This window comes from Diabrotica virgifera, chromosome 2 (assembly GCF_917563875.1).
Source record: "Diabrotica virgifera virgifera chromosome 2, PGI_DIABVI_V3a".
Lineage (NCBI taxonomy): Eukaryota > Metazoa > Arthropoda > Insecta > Coleoptera > Chrysomelidae > Diabrotica > Diabrotica virgifera.
Window position 1 is genome coordinate 235,896,896 of NC_065444.1, and position 26,801 is coordinate 235,923,696.

Consider the following 26,801-nt stretch of genomic DNA (forward strand, 5'->3'; position numbering starts at 1 on the left):
CGGCGCAAAAAGCCTGAGATTTTTTGATAATTTGCCTGGGCCTAAATAGTTACTAGTGATGTGACTAAAAATGTTGAGCCCGACGCAATATTTCGCTGGGAAATATTTTTTAATATTGTCATATAATAAGCAATAACTAGAAGATAAAGATGACGACAATATTAAGAAAATAATTGATAAATATATGTATTGCGCGAGTTTTATAAAGAAGACATCAGTGAAGAATTGATAGATGAAATTTTTCATTTGAGAGCGATATATGTACAAGGATAATATTGGTGAATCTCAATTTTGTCCAATAGATTTTCTTAATAAAATTAATCATCTCAAATTTGAATCGTTATTGTGTTAAGAATATTTTGCACATTACCGGTGACAGTCGCAGAAGCAGAAAGATCCTTTAGTTTTCTTTTTCGCATAAAAAAAGCTATGAGGCAATGCTACAATGAAACAGGATCGGTTAGCTGCCTATCATGTTTGTGAATTGAGAATGATTTGGCAAAATCATGCAATTTTTCGAAAATTAGAGACATTTTTGCCAATTAGAAAATTCGAAAATCACCTGTATTATAAATAATATTTTCACTATTATAAATATAATCAAAATTTAATCAAATTTATATTTGAAATGTTTATTATTATTAATAATTTTATTTCTATAAAAATTAAACAATTTTTTTCGCTCTTCACTCTTTGCCGGGGTCCTGCCCTTCACTTTTTACCGGGGCCCGCTCATCCCTTTCAGCGGCCCTGCTTGTTGCACCAACAGATTTTAAGCTCCAGCTTAGCTAAGCTCTACTTATAGATAGGGCCTACTTGAGTATCACTTACATTGAACTATAATTTTAGATTCGTACCTTATTATCAATTATATCTATTATTATATTATGGTATTCTTATTGTAATATATTATAATTATATTATATTAATTCTTATGATATTCTCGACTTAAGCTTAAGATCTGTTGGTGCAACCGGGAATAAATGTTGTCCAGGAGTCCTACTCCAGTAGTCTACAGGAGACTACTTACAAAGTCTCATGAACCTGACTCATTTGGTGACGCCAACCTAGGAACGAAACATTTAATCTGACATTACTGAAAACATTAGGACCAGATCAGACGCTGTCACACAATACGGAACTTGCACATTTTTTTTTGTTACATAATAATGTTCAGTTTTGTTTAAAAATGAGATTTCCAAAATTTCACGCTTCAAAAACTCGTAATAACTTAGAAATACATATTTAAAGTCTTCTGCGGTATAAAATAGTTCATACGACCCGTGACGTCACATAGTTTTACATTAGTTATTATTATGGTTATATTTCGCTGTGTCTAGGTACACTCTAACGTGTACGCAAATAAAAAAGTTAGGTACACGCGAATTAAACTTGATCAAGCCAGTGACTTCATTATTTAACGTGCGCAGTGACTGTATATTTTGGTACATGCTATTTTGATATGTTTAGTGTTTGTTTGATAGAAAAAGCAGAACTATTTAGATGTTTCAAACTTAATTGTAATAAATCAATGTATATATAAAAGTATATATTTAGGTTAGCAAAATAAATATATGTATTTAGTTGATATGACACGTACAAAATATTGCTAAAATAATTTTTATACGTAAGTTAATTATTATAATCAACTATTCTAAAAGGGAAATAAGCCACAATTTAACTAAAAAAATGATTTTATTAACGTTTCGACGTCCAAATCGGATGTCATTGTGAAAATACAAAAATTAGTCAGATTAAATAAATTATTAGAAAAATTTTTTACTAAGCAACACCATTTTTGTTTAATTTAATAATATTTTGTATTTTGACAACGACGTCCGATTTAGACGTCGAAACGTTAATAAAATCCTTTTTTGGTTAAATTGTGGCTTAGTTCCCATTTAGAATAGTTGATTACAAAATGCCACAAGGATAATAGCTTCAGAACAAGTTAATTACTATTGTGAAAGCTTTAGGTCTTCTTTTTATTTTAATCTTTTACGGTAATACATACTATTTCATTTATAACTAAAAAATATATATATTAATTTATAGTCTCTTATCTTTTTCGTACTGTTTTAAAATGTTCTTAAACTCATTAAAAGAACTAAATAATTGTCCACACTCCGTGGTTAATTTAAAAACAAACACTAAACAAATAAAAAATAAGAAATCACTGACACTTTTTTATTTGCGTACACGGTAACGTATACCTAGACACAACCTTATATTTAGGTATATTCTTCTTCTCCTTCTTTAGTTTATTTGCCTCCACCTACTTGGGTATTTGGCAAGCTCATCGTCGTGGAATAAGTCAAAAATATTTATATTCTAATGACATTTATCGTATGTCATTGTAATAATATATACCAGTTTGTTAAAATTGTAGTTTTATACTGTTTTTGAAGGAAAGGAACGAAGGTTTACTATTGAAAATAAATCCATTTTGTAAAAGTACGAATTTTTCTATGAATAGTTCAAACGATCAAAAACACTTGTAACGTCACATAAATGTATTTTCTACTGACGTTTATAACGTCTAATTTAAAATTCTGTTTACTTTATTGGAAAAATGTAAATGTAAAACCAAGTGACGTCACGAAGCGTTTTGGACCACCTGTTTTAATTTGAATTTTTAATCGTCTTTAGGGGCCAAACGAAAGACAAACAAAACTTTTTTATCTTTGATACATGTTTTAAATTATGTTGTGTTGTGATTTATAACATTTTTTTCGAATTTAAAAATTTATGCAAGTTCCCTATTCAGTATGAAATTAAAAGAGTCAAATATTTTTAGGCTTCATTTTTTCGGTTACATCAATCAACGGTAATATCCATCATTACATGCTCGTTGAATAATATAGTATTACCTACATATTACATAATTATGTAATAATAAATAATTAAAATTAAAATTAGTTTGAGTTTTCAAAGCCTTATAATTAGGACATAAAGCAGCTTTTCTGAATTTCATAGAAACAAAACTACTTAAAATATTTTCAACTTCCAAATTTTCGAGCACATCATTCGCAATAGCCATAATTGAGGGAAATGCTAGTTAAATCTATTTTGTGCCACTGTCGAACGGTGACAGTTTTTAATAATTTTCATTTTTTAAATGGTCGTTCGCCTGTTGCATTTGTAATCATTTGCGTAAGGTAAATCTTACAAGCTACTGACAAATTTCGAAACTTCGATTTGAACACAAAAAGTCTATAAAGCAGGAATAAATTGTTTTCGCTACCAGTCCTGAAGATGGACTATAAAATATTTGAACTGCAATAGTTCATCTTAAATTTTAGGTTCAATATAATCAGTATAGTTTTCATGTAGTTTTGAAGCACATTCCTTTATTTAAGTATCACTCAGTTTTGGAAAAACACACAAAACACCATATACTGAGTTACTGACTCATACGCTGCCAACTGACGACTCAGTTAAATAATTAGCTTATCCAAGATTGGTAGATTCGTTTCAACCTCTAACTTTTCTCCACCCTGTAGAAAAACTTCATTGGAATTACCATCATCAAAATGTAGTTTTCTTGCTAGCGTTTGTTTGCTCTCGTCGGTATATTTAGACTCAGGGTATTGTAGATCGCAGACCTTCTGCTCGTAGTAAGCAAAATTATTTCTTTGGGATTTTAAGAACTAAAAAAGTAATTTTAGAAGCTGAACTGCAGTTTTAAGTTCAATCTCTTCTCTCTGTAATGATTTACAGACAGCGTTGATAAGTTCTAAAATTGTTGCCAAACACTCATTCATTATGAATGTTTCTGTTTTGACATTTCTTTCAACAAACACTTAGCCTCATGAACTGTTTCAGCTTTCTGATTAGGATCGTCAGCAAGAGTATGAAGGGCAAATTTGAAGGCATTGTAACCTTTGTTGCTCTTGTTGCATCATCCCTTGCATTGCAGTCCATCTAGTGCATCTTGTTCTTTTAAGGACAAGGTTTAGATCGTGGCGAATGGGATCGCTTAGTTGAGTTTCATTTAAGCATTTGATCGTAGCTTCCCAACAATCCCAACGGTGGGTAGAGGCTGAAAAAAAGTTGTACACGAACTGAGCAAAGGCGACATACGATATTGCAGCAACAGGTCCAACGCAACTTTTAACAGCACTTCAACTAAAGCAAGTGTGCGGCACAAAAAAATGTAAATTGCATTTGTAAATGTAAATTTGCAAATGTAAATCGTTTGTTAATCTTAGATAAATAAGCCTGGAGATTATTGTATTTGCCTGACATATGTAGTGTAAAGCATGGGTAATGAAGGAGAGGGTAGCGAGGGCTGACTCATTTGTTTCTCTTGCTCTTACAACGTTTTTAAGAAACCATGCGGCTTGATAGGCAGTACTGTTCCTTCTACCAAACGGCATTTATTAGCGACATAATCTCACAATATAGGCTTTCCATGTGAACAAAAGTATGCATTGTAATGTAGTTTTATATGTCCACCATCACTTTTATGGTATTGAGCGATATTTGAATTTTTCAACATAATAAGGTTTATAATTTTTATTTTGGGCCCTGCGAGGCCCCCTTTGGGGCCGAGGCCCCTAGGCAACTGAATACTTTGCCTATTGGTTAATCCGGCACTGTTAACATGTCTTCTAATGCAAGAGTAAATAATTTTGGAGAAATAGTGTCTCCCTGTCTAACTCCTCCCTCCATTCTCATTTTGCTTGTTGTTAGACTGTCTGCTAAATTTATTTGCATAGTTGCATTGTCGCATGTGTATTTTAGAAGTATTCCATTTTTTTTAGCGTTTTTTTCTATTCGAAATATCGAATAAAAGCCTCTCCCATTTCTCGCCAGTCATCTCTGTTATGTGTGAGACGTTTCCACATTGGTCCTGCGACTCTTCTGATGTCATCGCTCCAGCGTATTTGAGGTCTTCCTCTTGGTCTCTTCGCTTCGTACGGTCGCCAGTTTCCAACTTCCTTGCTCCATCTACCACTTTCGAGACGTTCGTTGTGTCCAGCCCATTTCCATTTTAATTTAGCCGGTTGTTCCACGGCATCCCTTACTTTTGTTTTGTTTCGGGTAGCTTCGTTTGTTTGCCGATCTGTGAGTGAGATACCAAGCATCTGTCGTTCCATGGCTCTTTGAGTTTTTCTAATCTTGTCCATGTTCATTTTTGTGAATGTCCAGGTTTGAGCTCCGTAAGTGAGAACGGGGAGGATACAAGAATCGAACACTTTGGTTCGAAGGTATTGTGGTATCTTTTTGTCTTTTAGTATATATGAGAGTTTTCCGAATGCATCCCATTCTTACTCGTCTGCTTATTTCGGTAGTTTGGTTTTCTTTGTTTACCTTGATATTCTGACCTAGATATATATATTCTTTTACATGTTCCACTTTTGTTCCTTGGATGGTTATCGTTGGTTGATCATCTTTGTTCGACATTAGCTTAGTTTTGCTCAAGTTCATTTTTAGTCCTTTTTTTAAGGATTCTCTATGAAGCTCATCGATCATCACCTTCAGTTCTTTCCAGCTGTCGGCTATTAGTACCACGTCATCCGCATATCTTAGGTGGTTTAAATACTTTCCATTTATCGAGAGTCCCTTTGTTTCCCAATTTAATGATTTAAAGATGTCTTCAAGTGCGGCAGTAACTAGTTTCGGAGATATGGTGTCTCCCTGTCTTACTCCTCGGTTAATTTTGATTGGCCTAGTTTTCATGTCGTTATCCATCGTGACTACCATTTCAGCATGTTTGTATATATTATGTATTAATATCCTATATCTAGAATCGATTCTGCTATTGACCAGTGCTTCCTTAATAGCCCATAATTCTATGCTGTCAAAATCTTTTTCGTAATCTATAAATGCTAAGCAGATTGGTAAATTGTATTCGTTAACTTTTTCTATTGGGATCTTTAGTGTGTGAAGATGGTCGCATGTACTGAAACCTTTTCTAAAACCGGCTTGTTCTGCTGGTTGATATACATAGAACTTTGTTGTCAATCTATTTGTAATTATTTTTGTGAATGTTTTATAAAGTTGTGATAGTAGTGATATTGGACGATAATTTTTCAGATCTGTATTGTCACCTTTTTTGTGTATTAAGATTGTGTTAGCAGTATTCCATTCCTTTGGTATGTTTCCTTCAAATAGGAATTTATTAAAAAGTATTTTTAGGTATCTGATATAACTTCTTCCCCTCCGTCTTTCAGCATTTCTGCCAGAATTCCATCGTTACCCGGTGCTTTATTTCTTTTCATTTCTTTAAGTGCATTTTCTATTTCTGCTTCGTCGGAGAGATAGAAGCGGATTTTGTGCGTGATAAGTAATATGGAAAAACTATATGGGGATATGTTAAACTAGTTGTGTACATTACTTTCCCCAACGGCCGGAAACCAGAGTTGGGGCCGAGGGTAGATATAAGGGGTCAAAGTCCCGGTTTTTATTATTTTTTTTGTGACGCTCTTGATAGAGATAGTGCACCAAAATTTGGGAATAAGTAGGTCATGACGTAACTAATTAAAATCTCCAGGGGCGGAACGCTGCGTGGCCGACAAAGGGGTGGGGGAAGGGTTGAATATAAAAATTATAATTGGGTTTTTGTGACGTTCCTGATCGAAATAGTGCACCAAAATTTGGGATTAAGTAGACCATGACATAACTAAGTAAAATCCCCAGAGCCGGAAAACAGATTGGGGGACGAGGGTAGTTATAGGAGGTTAAAGTCGCGGTTTTTATTATTTTTTTTGTTACGCTTATGATCGAGATAGTGCACCAAAATTTGGGAATTAGTAGGTCATGACGTAACTAATTTAAATCTCCAGGGGCGGAACGCTGCGTGGCCGACAATGGGGTGGGGGAGGGGTGAATATAAAAATTATAATTGAGTTTTTTGTGACGTTCCTGATCGAGATAGTGCACCAAAATTTGGGAATAAGTAGACCATGACATAACTAAGTTAAATCCTTAAAGCCGGAAACCAGAGTGGGGGACGAGGGTAGTTATAAGGGGTCAAAGTCGCGGTTTTTATTATTTTTTTTTGTGACGTTCATGATCGAGATAGTGCACCAAAATTTGGGAATAAGTAGACCATGGTGTAAAGAATGAAAATCTCCAGGGGCGGAACGCTGCGTGGCCGACAAAGGGGTGAGGACAGGGGTGAATATAAAAATTAAAAGGGTTTTTTTGTGACGTTCCTGATCAAAATAGTGCACCAAAATTTGGGAATAAATAGACCATGACCTAACTAAGTAAAATCCCCAAAGCCGAAAACCAGAGTGGGGAACGAGGGTAGTTATAAGGGGTCAAAGTCGCGGTTTTTATTATTTTTTTTCTGACGCTCATGATCGAGATAGTGCACCAAAATTTGGGAATAAGTAGGTCATGACCTAACCAATTAAAATCTCCAGGGGCGGAACGCGGCGTGGCCGACAAAGGGGTGAAGACAGGGGTGAATATAAAAATTATAAGGGGTTTTTTGTGACGTTCCTGATCGAGATAGTGCACCATAATTAGGGAATAAGTAGGTCATGACGTAACTAATTAAAATCTCCAGGGGCGGAACGCTGCGGGGCCGACAAAGGGGTGGAGACAGGGGTGAATATAAAAATTATAAGGGGTTTTTTGTGACGTTCCTGATCGAGATAGTGCACTAAAATTTGGGAATAAGTAGACCATCACATTACTAAGTAAAATCCCCAGAGCCGGAAACTAGAGGGGGGACGAGGGTAGTTATAAAGGATCAAATTCGCGGCTTTTACTATTTTTTTCTGACGCTTATAATCGAGATAATGTACCAAAATTTTGGAATAACTAGTTCATGACGTAACTAAGTAAAATACCCAGGTGCAGAATGCTGCTTTTGTGGACAATGGGGTAGGGGCAGGGGCAGGGGTGAATATATAAATTATAAGGAGTTTTTTGTGACGTTCTTGATAGAAATAGTGCACCAACATTTGGGAATAAATAGGTCATGACGTAGCTAAACAAAATATATACGGGCGGAACGCTGTGTGGGGAACAAAGGGGTAAGGGCAGGAGTGTGTATTAAATTTATAAGAGGTTTTTGTGGCGTTCGTGATTGGGATAGTGCACCAAAATTTGGGAATAAGTAAATCATGACGTAACTTAGCAAAATCTCTAGAGACGTAATGCTGCATGGGGGACCAAAGGGGTCAATATGCAAAACTTTTGAGTGATGATCGTCCTCGAGAATATGTCTGCAATTTGCACAATTGATTAATTTAAATGTCTATGATCAAAATCCAGAAGGGCACAGAGCTAGGTGGGGGTTATTTTTCCTAAAAATTTACCAATTTAAAAAAAATTCCAACTGGACAACATTATATTTAAATAGTTAAAGCTATATTTAAAATTTCCTATCGAAATTAAATTTTGAATTTCCTGCGTCATCATCCGCTTGGGTTAGTTCCGACACGAATCTCTTGGAGCGTTGAATTTGATATCCAAATAACGATATTTGATATCCTTGCATGTAACGCCTATGTAACGCCTGTGATTTTTGAGTGAACGGTTGTATTGTTGTATTCAAAAATGGATGAAAACGTTATTGCTTCGTGTGTTCTAAAAATTGCTTGTAACGAAAATGATAGAATTATTTTGTTCAATGAAGATTCTTTAAAATATTGCAGAGATATATTGGATATTAGAAAAGCGTGTAAACTCAAATATCAAGAAATTATTTTGCCGGATTCGGTGAATAATGTAAGTGGTCATCATGGTAATTGTAAAAAGTTTTTTACATCGATTGACAAGGCCATTGTAGAAGCTTACAACAATAAAACTGGATCTTCAGAGGAAAATTTAAATACCGGTAAGTAATTATTGGATAATATATATGCAATATGTACCTACTGCAATATACACAGTATCGAAATCAATTATACTTTCAATATAGTTGATTGATTATTTGAGATACAAATTAATTAAAAAAATAAGGCTTGTCTTGAGAATTGTATAACTGCTGCCATTGCAGAGTTTACACTTTTTCATAAGATTAATAGCTGGTTTTTTGAATTTTTGTCTCGTTTACACGAGATTTTTACGTCAAAGTGACATTAATTAGGTACCAGTAGCAAACCCAGAATAGGTTGATTAAAATTAATAAAAGGTAAATAAATAACTCGAAAAATTATTTAAAATACATGTAAAAATGAAGGTGTAAATAAAACAGTGACCGAAGCTGTAGGTACATAAATTTATAATTTTTAGAAAAAATATAATTTCTGTTAGACATACGGAATAATCGTTTGAACAAAATTCCAAACCATTTAATTTTTTTAAGTATTCGTTTAAAACAATTATTTTGAAATCTATTGACCTGGCGGATGTTTCATAGTAGGTATAGTATATCATTTTTTCCGTGCAAATTGAGTAAATTTGTAACAATTATTACTTATTTTTTTTTATTCATTAATAGATTCATCAATCGACTTTACAACAACCGAACATGCAACGGAAAGTCATATCGAAGAAGACGAGGGATGCTTGTTTTGCGATAAAAGAAGAAAGAGGAGTAAAAAATGTCATCGTGTACCATTACATAAGTCATCAGACCAGTCACTTCTTAATACTATTACTAATGTTGCGAAAGGATTAAATGATACTCTAATGCTTAACAAAATTAGTTCTATAGGCTCGTATTATTATTATCATTTTCAATGTAAGCAAGTGTATGTTTATCAATTTAATGGACCTACTAATGAGCGAACAGTATGGCATGACGTGAGAGATCTGCACAAAAAAGCATTTGAAAAAATATGTGATTACGTTGAAATTAATGTAATTGAAAACAAAAATTCTTATTCTTTGAAAGTGTTGACGGATAAGTATTTAACAATATTAAGTAATCTTGCAAAAGAAAATCAAGTTGACTTTGACAGTAATTTTTTTCAACATCATTTGTTAGATAAATTTATTAACCGGTTTGGTAATCAGATACAAATTATAACAATTTTCAAGAAAAAACTTATAGCTTCTCGAATGAGTTGTAACATAAATGAGAGCACTTTTGACGAAATTACCGATTTGGAAGAACAAACTCGCGTCGGCACTAGGGTTAGAAAATCTATTTTATCTATTAACAAAAAACGTCTGCCTAGAAAATTAGAGACAAGTCACCTGATTGCCGGTGAGTGCGATATAGATGACATTCCCGAGAATTTGATTAGTCTTTTGCGATGTATAATAACTAATAATGATTCAAGAAGGCTTAAAAGCGAAAATTGTATGAGAAAAATTTATTCTATAGCCTGCGATATAATCTATGCTGCTTCTGACGGTAAAATTAAAACTTCTAAACATATAACATTAGGTATGACTTTAAAAAGCATAACTAGTAGTCGTAAAGTAGTTGACATATGTAATAGATATGGTCATTGTTGTAGTTATCACACTATTGAAGAACTAGAAACGGAAGCTACTTTTTATGCAAATGATAAGTCAGTGATATGTCCTTTAAATACAGTTTTATTACCAGACTATTGCACGGGTATAGCGTTTGATAATTATGATAGGTATGTAGAAACTCTTAATGGGAAAGATACATTGCACGATACTGTTGGAATTTTGTACCAAAATATCGAGGAAGGCCATGAGATGAATTCTGCGGCAAATAAAGGAAATTTATCTCCTTTGTGTAAGAGGCGAAGAACTTTTGATGCAATTGCTCCTGAAATTCAAAATTATAACAAAGCTCTGATTTTCAAAGATACCTTGTTACCACTAGAAAGTCCATTACGGAATATTACTTCTAGTAATGCCAACTACATGAAAAAAATTGACTTTTTATGGTTATTATCTCATTTTCTTGAAATACCAAATACACCTTTATGGGTTGGTTTTAATAGCAAAATTATTAGTGATGATAGTACCCAGCAAAGAGTAAGTTATTTAACACCCATAAATCTTTCTCCAACAAATCAATCTGTCGTATACTTAACATTAAGACAAGCTCAACAAATAGCTTCAGAGTGCAAGCAAAATTACATGCAAGTCTCCTATGATTTAGCTATTGCTAAAATGGCTTTGCAAATACAAAATATTGAAAAACCTTTATTTGACAACGTTTTCATTCGCTTGGGCGATTTTCACATTATGATGGCATATTTTCACGCTATAGGAAAATTTATAGACGAATGTGGGCTTACTACTTTGATGGTTGAAGCAGAACTTTTAGCTAGTGGCTCAGTGAACGGCTTTATCTCTGGAAAACATTTTAATAGATGTAAGCGTTTATACCCTATACTATATCTTACGTTCCATATGTTGCATTTTGATCAGTTTCTGACAGATAATGAAATAACAATTGATGATTCCATTCGTGAGTTGCTTGATACAATTTTTATTGAAAAGGTATCTCCCCTTACTTTTGAGAATGAAGATTTATCCAAACTTATTAAAAAATACATAGCGTACAAGGAGAAAACTGTGGCTGGTGACCATGGCTATACCGCTCAATTTTATATAATTTTAATGAACTTAATACAAAATTATTTAATTTTTTCGCGCAGTATTCGTACCGGAGATTTTGATACATATAAATATATAATTCCAAAATTAAATGACATCTTTTTTCTGTTCAATCATCAAAATTATTCCCGCTGGCTTTGTAAATATCATGATAACTTATTAAATTTAGATAAAACCCATCCAAAACTTGCTGTAGAATTCGACTGTAGGGAATGTTTGGCATTAAAAGAACAAAAAATATTTTTTCGAGAATACCCGTTGACTTAACGTTAGAACAGACAGTAAATGCTGATGCTGCACGTCGTTTAACTGGAGTAACACATTTTACTAATTCTATATCAGCTAGACAGCGTTGGGCTAAAAGTAGTTGCATTCGTACAACAATCGTTTCTCACGTGTTAGATTTTACAGGTTTAAAAAAATGTCAAGATGTAACTTCTGATTTGGAAAAAAGTAAAATAATTATATCAAACAAGCAAGTTAAAGCTTCTATAAGAACTATTAACGAAAACATGAATCCCTTCAAACACACTGAAATGGACCATAAAAGTTTATTCAATATAGCAACCGGAAAAGCAACAACATGTGACGTAAGAGATTTTCTTTTAAATATCGAACTAAATGGTAAAAATTTGAGAGAAACTTTTATTAAGGAGTGTGCAACATCTGAAAGCCGATTTGAACAACCTATTGCAAAAAATAAGATTCTGAATTTTGCATCAGCTCATGTAAAAAAGAAAATTATTGTAAACAACAAGGTGCATGAAGTTAGACTTCAAAGAGACTTGTTTGGTCGGTTACTTTGCATATCGATAACTAATAATACAGATGTAGAAAAAGCTCTGACCTATCCAATAACACCGGTTCCAATGTCTATGTGCCAAATGGATGGAACAATTTGCAAGACCAAAAAATCTTTGTTAGTTGAGTGTCTACATATCTCAAATGGTACAATACCTTCCTGTTCTGAGATTGACGTAATCGACGGTTTTTATATTCTTCATTGCCTTGTCGACATACCCCAAACATTTGGTAACATAGCCAAAAAATTTTTAAAAAAAATAACCAATACTACTGCTTTAGAAATTCATTTAATCTTTGATCAATACTTTAAGCCTTCAATCAAAAATTATGAAAGAAATTTAAGGGGTAACAATGAAGCTGAGCGCAGTTTCAATATTACAGGTCCAAATCAAAAACGTCCTGTAGATTTCTTGAAAGAATTGCGTAATAATAAATTCAAAGAAGCATTGGTGAACTTTTTCTTAACATTTTGGGGAAAAAATGAGGTAGCACCCTTTATTGGACAAAAAAAACTTGTCGTTAATTTCTACGAATGCCATACATTTTTAGTTAATGCTGTTGGGAATGTTGAAAAAGTTGTGGTACCTCATTTCAGCTGTCCTGCCCACGAAGAGGCTGACACCAAAATTGTTTTTCACATTTGTCAAATTCAAAAAGATTCCAATATTACAGTAAAATGCTCAGATACTGATATACTCATAATTTTATTAAGCAATATGCATAATTTAAAAAGTAACTCAAAAATTTGGATTGAAAGTGGAGTAGCAGGAAAAAAAAAGTTCATTGATGTTTGTCAAATTTATAAACAGTATGGCGAAATATTATGCAAAGCTTTAGCAGGTTTTCACGCCCTAACAGGTTGCGATTATAACCCTAGTTTATATAGAAAAGGGAAAAAAAGGCCATTCAATGTATTAGTTAAGTCAGAAAGATACCAAAAAGCATTTTATTCCCTTGGAAATATTGATCAAGATCCAGATGAGGTTTTTAGAGTTATAGAAACTTTTATTTGTCAACTATATGGTTTAGCTCCCACAAAAAAGATTGTTGATCGGGATGTGAATTCTATGCGATATAAATTATTTAACCGTCAATATAAGATGAATGATGTCGATGAACCATTTTGTAAGAAAAAACTAAAAAACTTTGATGCCTCAAGTTTCCCACCTTGTAAAGTTGAATTATATGAGCACTTTTTAAGAGCACAATATATAACAAATATTTGGCTAAATGCTCATAAATCAGTTCCAACAGTACTCATTCCTACTGATTATGGATGGAAACTGGCTGATGATAATTCCTATAAATTTAATTGGTTTAAAGGCCCACAGTTGCCAGAATCTATTCGAGATATTGTTATAGGGGATGATGAGTCTGAAAATGAGATGGATGATTTTGAGTGTGAAAGTGATGAAAATGATGATAATAACGAGTCTGATGATAATAATATTAGCGGTGATGATGACTAATGTAATTTATATGTATTGTATAAAGTATATCTTTAAGTAAATTTTTATATATGTTAAAAGGCTACATCAGCGCGTCATCAAGACGAAAAACGCCTTCCAAGATTGCAGCTTTTGTTTTGAATATTTTGTCGGGTTATTTGACACACATATACGTACTATATTAAAGAATAGCGGTACACAGAACAATTTGAAAAATATGTTAGTATGTGGAAATTACTCTAAGTATAATTAAATAAAAGAAAAACAAAAAATTACACTATCTTCGAATAAACTTTTTATTCCATGCCTAGATTTTGTGTCACATTGGAACTACATACTAAAATCGTTTATCTATAACAAGAAATTGAACTTAACTGACAACATTTAGCAACATAGAGAAATAGTCACCGTTATCACAATGACTAATTACAATATTGTACTTTCGTCTTTGATAGTGTCACCTACTTCCGAGGCACTGTTGCCAAAGGTTCGCAAAACTTTCGAAAAACAGTGCGGCAAAACTTTCGCTCGAATTAATATTAATTACACACTGATGTAGCCTCTTAGTACTTGTAGATGTAAATAAAATTACATTTTCCAATGAAAAACCATGAATTTTTTCTAATTTCATCATTGTTTTTATCAATTAATAATAAATTTTCGAGAACAATAATTATAATTATTTGCATAAATCAATGTTATAATGTTATTTTGAAAAATATAAAAAAATTTAGTTTTTCTCTACATTATTTATGAAAATATTGTGACACCGTTTTTAACAAAACTAGCTGACCCCACCTAGCTGTCCGCTCTTTTGGATTTTGATTCTACAATAAATGAATTGTGCAAGTTACGGACATATTCTCGTTGACGAGCATCACCCAAAAATTTTGCGTATTCACCCTTGTCCGTCCCCTGGAGATTTTATTTAGTTTTTTCATGATCTACTTATTCCCAAATTTTGGTACACTATCTCGTTAACGAAGGTCACAAAAACCCCTATATTTGTATATTCAACCGTACCCACCACCCCTTTATACCCAAGCAGCGTTCCGCCCCTGGAGATTTTAGTTAGTTATGTCATGATCTACTATTGCCAAATTTTGGCGTACCATATCCATCACGAACGTCACAAAAAAACCCCTATAATTTTTACATTCACCTCTGCCCCCACCCATTTGTCCCCCACACAGTGTTCCGCCCCTGGAGATTTTACTTAGTTATGCCATAATCTAATTATTCCCAAATTTTGGGGCACCAACTCGATCACAAATGTCACAAAAAACCACTTATAATTTATATATTCACCCCTGCAGCCCCACCCCTTTGTCGGACACGCAGCGTTCGCCCATAGAGATTTTACTTAGTTACGTCATGAACTAGTTATCCCCAAATTTTGGTGCACTATCTCGATCATTAGCGTCAGAAAAAAAAATAGAAAAAACCGCGACTTTGACCCCTTATAACTACCCTCGTCCCCCACTCTGGTTTCCGGCTCTAAGGATTTAACTTAGTTATGTCATGGTCTACTTATTCCCAAATTTTGGTGCACTATCTCGATCAGGAACGTCACAAAAAACTCAATTATAATTTTTATATTCACCCCTCCCCCACCCCATTGTCGGCCACGCAGCGTTCCGCCCCTGGAGATTTAAATTAGTTACGTCATGACCTACTAATTCCCAAATTTTGGTGCACTATCTCGATCATAAGCGTAACAAAAAAAATAATAAAAACCGCGACTTTAACCTCCTATAACTACCCTCGTCCCCCAATCTGTTTTCCGGCTCTGGGGATTTTACTTAGTTATGTCATGGTCTACTTAATCCCAAATTTTGGTGCACTATTTCGATCAGGAACGTCACAAAAACCCAATTATAATTTTAATATTCAACCCTTCCCCCACCCCTTTGTCGGCCACGCAGCGTTCCGCCCCTGGAGATTTAAATTAGTTACGTCATGACCTACTAATTCCTAAATTTTGGTGCACTATCTCTATCAAAAGCGTCACAAAAAAAATAATAAAAACCGAGACTTTGACCCCTTATATCTACCCTCGGCCCCAACTCTGGTTTCCGGCCGTTGGGGAGAGTAATGTACACAACTAGTTCAACATATCCCCATATAGTTTTTCCATATTACTTATCACGCACAAAATCCGCTCCCAGCTCTTAGACTATTATTTCGGGCATTAATTCAGAGTTTACGTTTGTTATTTGTCTTTTCAGATTTTGCTTTGAACAGTCGGGGGGATCGTTTTTGAATGGTATAATTCAGTATAGAAGTTTTCAATTATCTTCGATATCTGAGCTTTGCTTGTTTCTAGTTGGCCTTGTTGATTTTTTATAGCTATAATATTTTTCTTGCCTAATTTCGGTTTGGTATATTTCACACTTCGATTTTTCTCTATCACTTCTTCTATATGGTCTTCTTGCTGTTTTCTAATATCGTCTTTTATCTGTTTTCGTATGGCTCGGTTAAGTTCCTTGTATTCTGTGGTATTTCTTTTGTTTCGTGACAAGAGCTCTCTTCGTTGTTTCAGCATATTCTGCGATTCTGCACTTATTTTGGATTTTTTATTTTTATGACGGGTCGCTATTTCAGAGCTGGTATTCAATAGTTCTTTTGTTATAACTGAGTTAATTTTATTTATGCTGAGTTGTTCTAGATTCAGTGCTTGGGCGGTTTTTAATTTACTAGCATATTTTTCTTTATCGGCTTTTAGCTTTTCTGTATCTATTTGTGTCGTGTTCTTAAAGTTAGTTCTACGTTTGCTATACCCAATTCTTAGTTTAGCTCTAACCATTCTATGATCGCCTCCCAGAGAGACCGAATTTATCTTCTACGATATCTTTCTTGTTACACATGATGTAAACAATTTCGTTCCGTGTTTTTCCGTTTGGTGATAACCACGTCCACTTCCTTTGCGAGAAGTATTCCATATCTGAAATTAATCCTTGCGTTATTATTAATTCCTTCTAATACGACCCAGAGTTCTATAGATCGAATGCCACATTGTAAATAATAATGCCAAATGAAGAGGTTCGTTGTCTTATACTTTAAGTTCCTTATTGTCTGTATGTGTTCTATGGTACTACTATGTATAACCTTTGCGAAACCCCGCTTGTTCAACAGGCTGTCAACCATCGAATTTATTTGATAGTTTATTGGCAATTATTTTGGTACGCAGTTTGTACGGATGTGGTAACACTGGTAACAGGCTTATTGGTCTGTAATTTTTGAGTTTGTGTTTGTTTCCTTTCTTGTGTAATAAAAGTACCTGCACATTTTGCCAAGAGGTTGGAATAGCACCTCCCTAAAGAAACACTTCTTCGTTAAGATTTTTGTTCCGTCGTCTCCAGGAGCTTTTCCATTTTTCATCGGTTTTAATGCAATTATAAATTCCTCGTTAGTAATTTCTGGTGGTATTTTAGATCCCACATTTAAACCTTAGGTTTATAAAGGTTAAAATAAATAATAAAGACAGTCCCAATATTTAACACATTTTACTATGAAATAAATTTAAAATATAAACATACAAATAGATAAATGTAACAAATGAATATTCTAAAAATATGATCTATAAAATATAATATTACATATTAACTATTTGAGAAATATGGAATGCATTCTCGAATGATTTCGTTTAACATAAATAAAACATATAGAAACATTTCAATGAATTCAACTAGCCACTACAAAGAATGCAATTCAACAAAAAATTAATGATTAGAATAAAAACACTCTACCTAATATTGATAACTAGGATTTGAAGGTGATTTATATTTCGTGTCAGTCAAATTATTTGAAAAATTGTATCTATTTACAAGAATATATTGGTAACTTAATATTAAGTCTTAAGATAAAATATTATCTTTGGTACCTACGACTCTACCATCCACAAGCATAAGCAAAAAGTAAAATATTATTTTTTATACATTTTTTATTATTTACAGCACTTGCTGCTTATGCTTAAGATCCTTCTATAATTTCCTGCTAATAACATAACAAAACATAATTCCAAAAATCAAATTTACAAAAGAAAATTTAACACTTTTCTTTAAACCCAGTGGCGGATTTGCCTTAGGGGGCAACTTTCCTTGGGGAGGGGGGCTTCCAATGAAATCCCAACCAAAAGAAACAAAAAGATATACCTAAATTATATGCATGAAGTTCCCTTAATTTTCCTAACTATATACATAGCTAGTTGATTCTGTTGAATTTATCTGTCTATGCTATGGTTTAAGTTTTATGCATATAATTGCATGATTTAATATATTTTTATTCCAACATTTTTTTTAATGTTGGTCCTTATTGGGGGGCGAATTTCCCCTATCCGCCCGTAGATTATTACAAAATGAAGGAATTACTATAAGAAAATACATTGGAAGTAGGTAGGAAAATTCGATAAGAAAAGTTGTTAGTTGATTTAAAAAAAATATGTGTGTATTTTGTACGCACGTAAGAAGTTATACTTTTATTATATGATTTCAACGAAATAAATATACTTTCAACAGGTTTTTTGTATTTTATTTAAAGACTAAACTAATTTTTACTTACTACTTTCCAAAAATGTTTATTAAAACAATACCAAAAATAAAAAAATAGAAAACATACGGATTCGAACCGGACCCTCTCGATCTCCAGTCGGACGCTCTACCACTGAGCTATACTCCCTTTGTTTTTACGGATTACAAGATTTTCAATCTTTTTGGACTGATACATACATAACTTAAAAGATTTAGCAACGAACTCCATACTGTCTGTGAGCACATGCGCGCAGAATAATAAAAATTCTTTCCCAATCGCGCCTAAAGAAGTATAACTTCAAAAATTGAAACAATTTCGTTAGAAGTCAGAGGCAGTCATGTCTCTAAAAAGAGAACCAAAGCACGAAAATCACTAGAAGAGCAAGACTAGCATGGGCAGGATTTATAAAACTTAGCTGGATAGTTAACAACCGCAAAATACCCCAATACTTGAGAAGCCAAGTGTTCAACCAGTGCATCCTTCCTATAATGACATATGGATGTCAAACCTGGATCCTAACTAAGGAAAATATGAATAACGACTGGCAGATAAAAGAAGGAACGACTGGGTAAAGTCGGGTCCATCGATATTTCGCCCGTCGGCAAATTCAAAGAGATAATATTTGTATGTTATGAAATTCGAGTAAACCGATGTCCCTTTATCTAGGCACATGCCGGTATTTTTACAACCCGGTTACTCATCGTAAATCAATCAGTTTAGCACTTAAAAATTTATACTTGGGGATTAGTACAGTTAAAATTGTTAGACAATGATACTATTAAGCAATATAATTGAAACTTTTTTCTACTTTGAAGGTCAAAAAAGCGAGTTCATTAGCGGAACGTAATTCAAAATTATTCTGCAAATTACATTTGATACAATATTTGATTAAAATATCTCATTTTTGATGGAAAAAAATATATTAAATACATATATTAATTTGTCTGGACTAAAAGTGGTAAAAGATGGTCTGGAGTTATATTTTTGTTTGAATTTGCCGACGGGCGATAGATAGATGGTGTCAACTATAGCTAAATCAAAAACAAAAGTCGAGAATATAACTAGTAAAAATAGCCAAACTCAAATGCAGCTTCGCATGCCATACTGCTAGACAAAAAGAGCACCGTTGGCGTCATAATACAACATTACAGACGGATAAGAAGAAACCATCAAGAGGATATCACATACCTTTTCTGTTATTTTGTTGAAAGTTCGTGATAAAAATGGACCGTACCATTAACTTGTGCCTATTCCTTCACACAGATATTTGTTTCCATTTCTCTATTATTCATAATCATTCTATTATTATCATCTAATATTTTGAATTTATCCATTCTAAATCCCTTGTTTCAATCAAATAACTTCATAATAATTGTAGCACTAAAGTTATAATCAAAAGTTATATAAGTGCCAGTATCTCGAAGCCTTAATAACAAGAGAGGTTTTGTACCAGATTATAAATAATATACCTACCTCGAAAAAACAGTAACAAAAATATTGAATTATTGAAAAGAACTGGAAAATAAAGGCGACGAAATAAGACGAGAAAACTGCGAATTGTATAATGACTGGTAAAAAAATAGTATTTGTCAAATCAAAATTGTGGGTAATAAAGTTAAAGTAAGTATTCAGATATGAACATAGTTGTGAAGAATATATGTCTGGATCCCGCGTACCAAAAAAACGGTTATTAATAGTAAGCTGCAAATTTGTTAATAGCTTAACTATAGTTTCACGATATTCGATAAAAATATCGATATTGTATTGATATCGTATCGAAAATCAATACGATACCGATACAATACACACCTTAGCAATATTAATGTCGATACGATACTCATTATCTGAAATCAATACAATACTCTTGTATCGTCGACACGCTTGCCTCGATATTATTGAAAATATTGATATCGAGAAAAAAAATAAAACGCCACAGTTGTTTAATTATATTTCGTGGAATAGACATTTAGATAAGTGATCTTCAACCAAAGCATCAGCTGTTATAATATTTTACACTTGAGTGCTTAAAATTGAAGCTCTTGAGAATAACTAAATGACTGTTATGATTACACTATTTATATCATGTGGCAATATTATGGAAGTAAATGATGATGACGCAAAAATAATTTTCAACAAAAATAATGAATTGAGATTTATTTATATAAAAGTAGTTTTTAAACAATAGATACAGAATTAGTAAGTATTAGTCGTTTCAAAGAATCATTCAGCCATATTCAATTTTTATAAGAATCTATAAGTTATAAGAAATATTTGTAATATTTTTAGAATAATGCCCATTTGCCAAGCATGCAAAAGTGGACATAAAGAGCTTACACAGCTCAGATGTATAATTATTCTTTTTATGTCGATATTTTATCGAGTATTGTCTCGATCTCGTATCGAAATCAATATCAATACGATATTTTTATAAAAAAGTATTGCCAATATCGATACTCGATACGATACTTCATTGGCATAAATAACCAATAAAATACTCAATACTTAAAAAGTATCGATATTGTATCGTATCGTGAAGCTCTAAGCTTAACAGTGTCTAGTCGGACAAACATTGATGTACGGAAAACTGGAATAGAGGAAATTTTAATTATTGTGGAACGTGATTTTAATTGTAGAACGTGTCATCCTGACCAGATTATGATTGTGAAAACTAACAGGTTGGTTTTAAGTTTATTCAATAGCAAACTTAATAATAATACCTATATGAAAAAATGTTTGTCCGACAGATATGTTGGGCATTTTAATAAGTCCGACACGTAGAATATGTCAAATAACACGAATTTTGTTGGTGGTAAATAGCAGTCTGATTTTTGCATGAGAGTTTAATGAAAGGGTAACAAATCAATTGTAAGTTCTGTCCGACAAAGAACATGGGACGTTTTCCTAGTCTGACGTTCGAAACCTGTAGCCTGTTCCACAATTAAAGCTTCCCGTTCCAGTGTTCCCGTACATCAAAATTTGTCCGACTGACACCGTTAAGCTATTAACAAATTTTCAGCTTGCTATTAAACTTTTTTTGGTACGCGGGATCCAGGCCTAATAGTAGGATGTAGGATATCTGCAACTTGTATACGAAAAAGCTATGACTTACAAACGTCATCGCTTATTGAAACAAAGTATATTATATTCAACACGTACACTGCCAATAAAAAATTCAAATGTTTTGGAATTATACTTTATACATTTACCACAAAAGTCTAAATTCTAATAAAATAATCTAACAATTTCGATAAAAAACTGAGCATAACAACAGTCTCTTAAATAAGAAACTTTATTCTTCCCCAAATGGTCTACCACAGCCATTTTGTTTAATTTCTAGATGAAAAATTCATCAAATTTTCTTACACAATCTTAATGGTTAATATTACAAAAAGTCGGTTCAGTAAAAGCATGATAAAATAAATTATCTGAAAGCTTAAGCATAATTTTGGCATACGAAAAGAATTTTTTAACTCATAAATGAAGTTTGTTTTCAGCCAATTATTATTATAACAATGAAATGTGTACCTGATCAACAAAACCATAAGTATAAAATACCACAATATCTCTATCCTTTGAAACAATCACGATAGGAATAAAAATTGGAAATAGTGCCTATAGTTCAAACCACACCCCTCTTTCAGTGCGTCATAGTTTATCGTATTCTCTCTAACGCATAAGATGAAAATGACAGAAAAAAAGGCACGTCCGTGATTATTATACAATGAACTTAGAAAATTATGTATTCGTTGACGGGTACAGTCCGTCTAATTTACTTACTGTTGCACGTCATTATCTACGTTAGAGATCTAAGTTGACATTGTTGCCCAATAGGGCTTTTCATTCACAGTCATTTGTTTCGAGCTTCTGTCATGTGTCACATAATATTAATATATCTACGTCATACGTTATTGATATATACCAATGATACAAACCAAAGACGTATGGCGTAGATATATTAATATTATGTGACACATGACAGAAGCTCGAAACAAATGACAGTCGATGAAAAGCCCTATTACAAAAAATTCTTGAGTTCATTTTAAATCAAATACATCACACAATTTTTGAGGAAGTGGATTATACAGCAAAACAAATTAATATTCAATGTAAATAAATAAAAACTTTAGAAATAGAAAACAAGAATTATATCTAATCAAGTTATAATCTTACGTTAAAGTACATAATAAAAACAGTAAATATAATGAAACAAATACTTATAGTAAATAATATAAACAAATATGAAGTGTCATCACCGCAACTGTCAAATAAATGTTACCAATTTATGCCAAAATATCACCTTCGTTCGATTATAGTTACAGTGTATTCCGAACAAATGTGCTTTATAAAAACGCTTTATAATCCATTTATACAAATTAAATGAAACATATTATTGTGTATTTCTTTAAGTTAACATTAATATAAATCTTTAAATATTATTTCTACGCGTATATAATAAAATATGTCTAGTAGCTGTAATGCTAGAGTACTCGGCAAAGTGATTCTAAAAAAGAACACACCTACCGCCTAAATATTTCGTGTTGGTATCATGTGACGTCACGGGTTATGACGCGGATGACGTGCAACGGTAAGTAAATTAGATGGAGTATAGTTGCCTATTAAAGCGATTTCTACTTATGGAGGTATGGTTGACTGTAAAAGTGCCCGATCGTGACAGTAATTTCACAATGTCAACGGATAAAATGACAATTGTCATTCTAGGTTAGTATTTTCCTATATGGTACAGTATGGGTACAGTACAAATTTTATTTTATATACTATATTTATTTTTTCATTAAAATATTTTAAATATTAATAAACTCATACAGAAATAAAAACTTCAAATTGTAGGTTAGGCCTATTCTGGTATAAAATCGTTTATTAAAAACTATCTAAAATGCCATCCAAATGGATTGCAAAACGTTTTCGTTCTAATTCAGAACATTTTCAGTGCCTAGAATGAAGTATTTCCACGTTAGATTAAAGCAAAACAGTTAAAATTGTGACTGTTAGAAAGAAAAAACATGTGGAAATACTTACATTCTGCTGAATAGTTTGAAACTAGCACACTATTTAAAGTGATAACCCCAATTATGGGCTAGTTTCAAACTACTCAGCAGAATGTAAGTATTCCCACATGTTTTTTTCTTTCTAGCAGTCACAATTTTAACTTTTTTGCTTTAATCTAACGTGGAAATACTTCATTCTAGGCACTGAAGATGTTCTGAATTGGAACGAAAACGTTTTGCAATCCATTTGGATGACATTTTAGATAGTTTTCAATAAACGATTTTATACCAGAATACAATTTGAAGTTTTTACTTCTGTATAAGTTTTTTAAACTATGGTATACAGCCAACTATTGGGATTTTCCCATTGATTTTTTTTTAATATTAATATTCTGGCAATATTTATATACTAGTAATATGCCAATGGTCCATATTTGTCGAGGCGTTAAGCTAAAAAATATATTTATATAAATATAAATATTCTGGCAACAGACAGATTTAACTAAAATACCGTGCAATGATTCGCGACATTCTTAAAATCCTATATGTATGACGTCAAAATTAATGACGAACTGGAAGAAGGGTTTGGCTTGAACTTTATATAACAGTTTACACAAGTATGAAAAATAAAAAATAAAAATAAAAACAAAAATACGATATTTTTACATTGAAATTGTGTTTTTGTTGACTAGTACATTGTACGACTTCACGCTCTTAAGTGTTTGGCCTTTACAATACTAACTGGGAAAAGAACAGAACAATGTCATGGTTAAATAGAACTACATAATTCCTATATATAAAATAATAGCCATAACACAACAATACCTATTACTTACATCTGCATAAAAAACCACCAACAGATGAAATTCTTGAAAAATTGAAAATTAAAATAAAAAAACATAAACTGAAAAAATAGTAAAAATATAAACTGAAATTAGTAAATCAGAAATAAATATAAGCACTCAGAGAACGAAGAAGGAGTAGAATAATAAATGGTCATGGAGAAATGGTATTGCAGTCGAAATTATTAAAATCGATGGGAAAGTTACAAGAGCAATTCTGCATAGCTTTAATTAGCAAAATATTAAGCACAGGAAACATATCCAGTATCTGTAATGGAACAATCATGCTGATATTGTTCAAAAAAGGAAACGAAAATAAACTAAAACATTATAGAGCAATTGCTCTACATTACGTTATATTATCTAAACTGTCAACTAAAATAATAACTAACAGACCCAATTTGACAGCTACCAAACCAAAGAGCAAGCAGGGTTCAGAGAGGGCTAGAGGTTCAGAAAAGGAACCGGTGTAATCACTTATTTTCAATAAAGGCACTAATTGAGAAATGAATATAAATGAATAATAATATATGGCATTTATATATGTATTTCGAAAAGGCATTCCACAGCATAGAGCACTGGACAAGAACTTCAAAATAACTATCCATCTTCAACTAAATGCACACACCACAAACATATTTATGCAAAGAAATGTTAGACAAGGAGATACAGTTTCGCCAAAACTCATTAACCAAGCATGGGAAGAAACTACAATGGGACGAATATGGAATAAACATTAATGGAGAATAGGTACTTAAACCACCTAAGATATTCAGATGATATAGTCCTTATAATAATAGATAATAAAATCAAATAAAGATAACCAAATTATAGAAGTAAAAAGACGAATGAGATTGGCATAAGCTTCATTTGGTAAACTTAAGCTCTATTTTGAAAAATAAAAAAGTATCCTGAGTTTTCAAGAACTGTTCAACCAGTGCATTCTTCCCTTACATACGGATGTCATACATAGACATTCACAAGAGCTAATTTGGATAGAACAGAGAACAGCGAGGACACCGAGAGCAATGGAAAGACAAATGGTCAACATACGACTGTCGATAGGAGGAATACTTGGATAAGAAACATGCCCCTTCGAGAATCGTGAGACCTTGGTGGTGAAAGGTATCCTTATGTTTGGTAGATCATTATGATCGAGTAGAAGCTAAGGACGACTCAACATAGTGTATTAGAGACTCCCTGCAAACCATTCCTTCAGATATGAAGATGAAAATAAAAATTACTCAGCAAAACTTCAATGACGATTTTCCTTATGATTAAAGGAAACCAAAAGGAAAACGTTTTTCTTTTGATGAAAGTACATGTGTAAGCAGGACCTCAACTTGAGGTTGGGGTCTCAAGGTCAAAAGACTCTTGATCTACACTCAACAACGCTAAAATAAATGATTATTGGAGACACCAATAGCTAATAGTAACCCTTAGCAAATAAGGTGCTAACATATTCTCCCAAAATATTAACAATTTCTTATAATCTACGGTATCAATATTTTTTGAGTAATCCAATTCTTTTTAAGCAAATAATAAACTGATACGGTTAGAGATATTGTGCAACATTTTGTACTTTGATAAATTTTGCTAGTCCAACTAAAATGTGTTACAAGAAATTTCAATTAATTTCTACTTCTGATACATTACATACTAGTCGAAAATAAATATTTCGAAACAAATAACTCTTTTAAAAAAGAAAATAATCAGATCTAATAAAGCGGCTTATCTAAGTATTGTTTCCCAATCAGACCTACCTTTCGAGATCTTAAATAAATTTTAACATTCGCATTTGATGTTAAAAACTGTTTTAATTCCTTAACATTATTAGTATTAGACCTGATATATCAAATAGAGTATTCAAAATTCAAAAGGTCTTGTTTCGCATCTTTCAATGTCAAAATTCAGATCTTGGTCAGTAAGAGATTCAAATGTGTCCCGGAATTCAAGTCAATGTTCAAAGGAGCCCTGATAGTTAAGCCCCGAGGTGAAAATATTGTAATGAAAAAACTTATTTCGTCCAGGTAATCGAATCCAGGTCTTCTGACAGATGCCAACAGATCAACTTAGGCACCTGTTGTTTTTAAATCGTTCAATATTATTTCTAAACAGGACCTGCTGCTACACGAACACAATAATACATACAATAAAGTTAAGGAACCGCAACAGTCAAATTTTCAATATACTAGATACAATATCTATCTAACTAAAGTATTTACAAGTTTATGATGAGAGCGACACTACCGTGGGTCTGTCACAGTGGTCTCCGTTAATAATAACTTTGGTATTGTTGTTGTTACTTATATTATTGTTGTTAATAGAGCTATTTGACTCATCCGATGGAGGACTGGGACTTGGTTGTTGAAGAATGGTGTCATAGTAATGTGATTGTGAAGATAATTGTGGAGAGGACTGAGCGGTGTATGAAGGGCTCAATCTTTGGTGGGCCTGAGGGGTATACGCGTAGCTAGAAGTTGAATGTTGAAGTTGGTTTAGCGATGATACTGTTCTTAGATCACCATAGTTATCTGAAAAAGATAAGATTTAATTTAGCAAAAATTAGAACAAGTTTGAGTTGATTGAGTTTAATTAAAGTTTGAATAATTCTATAGTATATTACTGGTGTAATTAGCGATTATATTTTTCGTAAAATTTCGAAGTAGATTTAAGCAAACAAGTTAATTTGTAGAGACTTCTTTGTGAACCGT

At 32.7% G+C, this 26,801-nt stretch overlaps 1 protein-coding gene across 2 annotated transcripts in view; it reads right to left on the minus strand.

Moving 5' to 3' along the window:
• Positions 1-17,199: 17,199 nt before the first annotated feature.
• LOC114348551 (transcription factor GATA-4-like) overlaps positions 17,200-26,801 on the minus strand; it is a 441,119-nt gene continuing 431,517 nt past the window's right edge. For both annotated transcript variants that reach the window (XM_028299099.2, XM_028299104.2), the window contains exon 9: positions 17,200-26,621. In XM_028299099.2, coding sequence (XP_028154900.1) covers positions 26,317-26,621 — 305 coding nt within the window. In that variant the 3' untranslated portion in view covers positions 17,200-26,316. The remainder of the gene's footprint in view (positions 26,622-26,801) is intronic.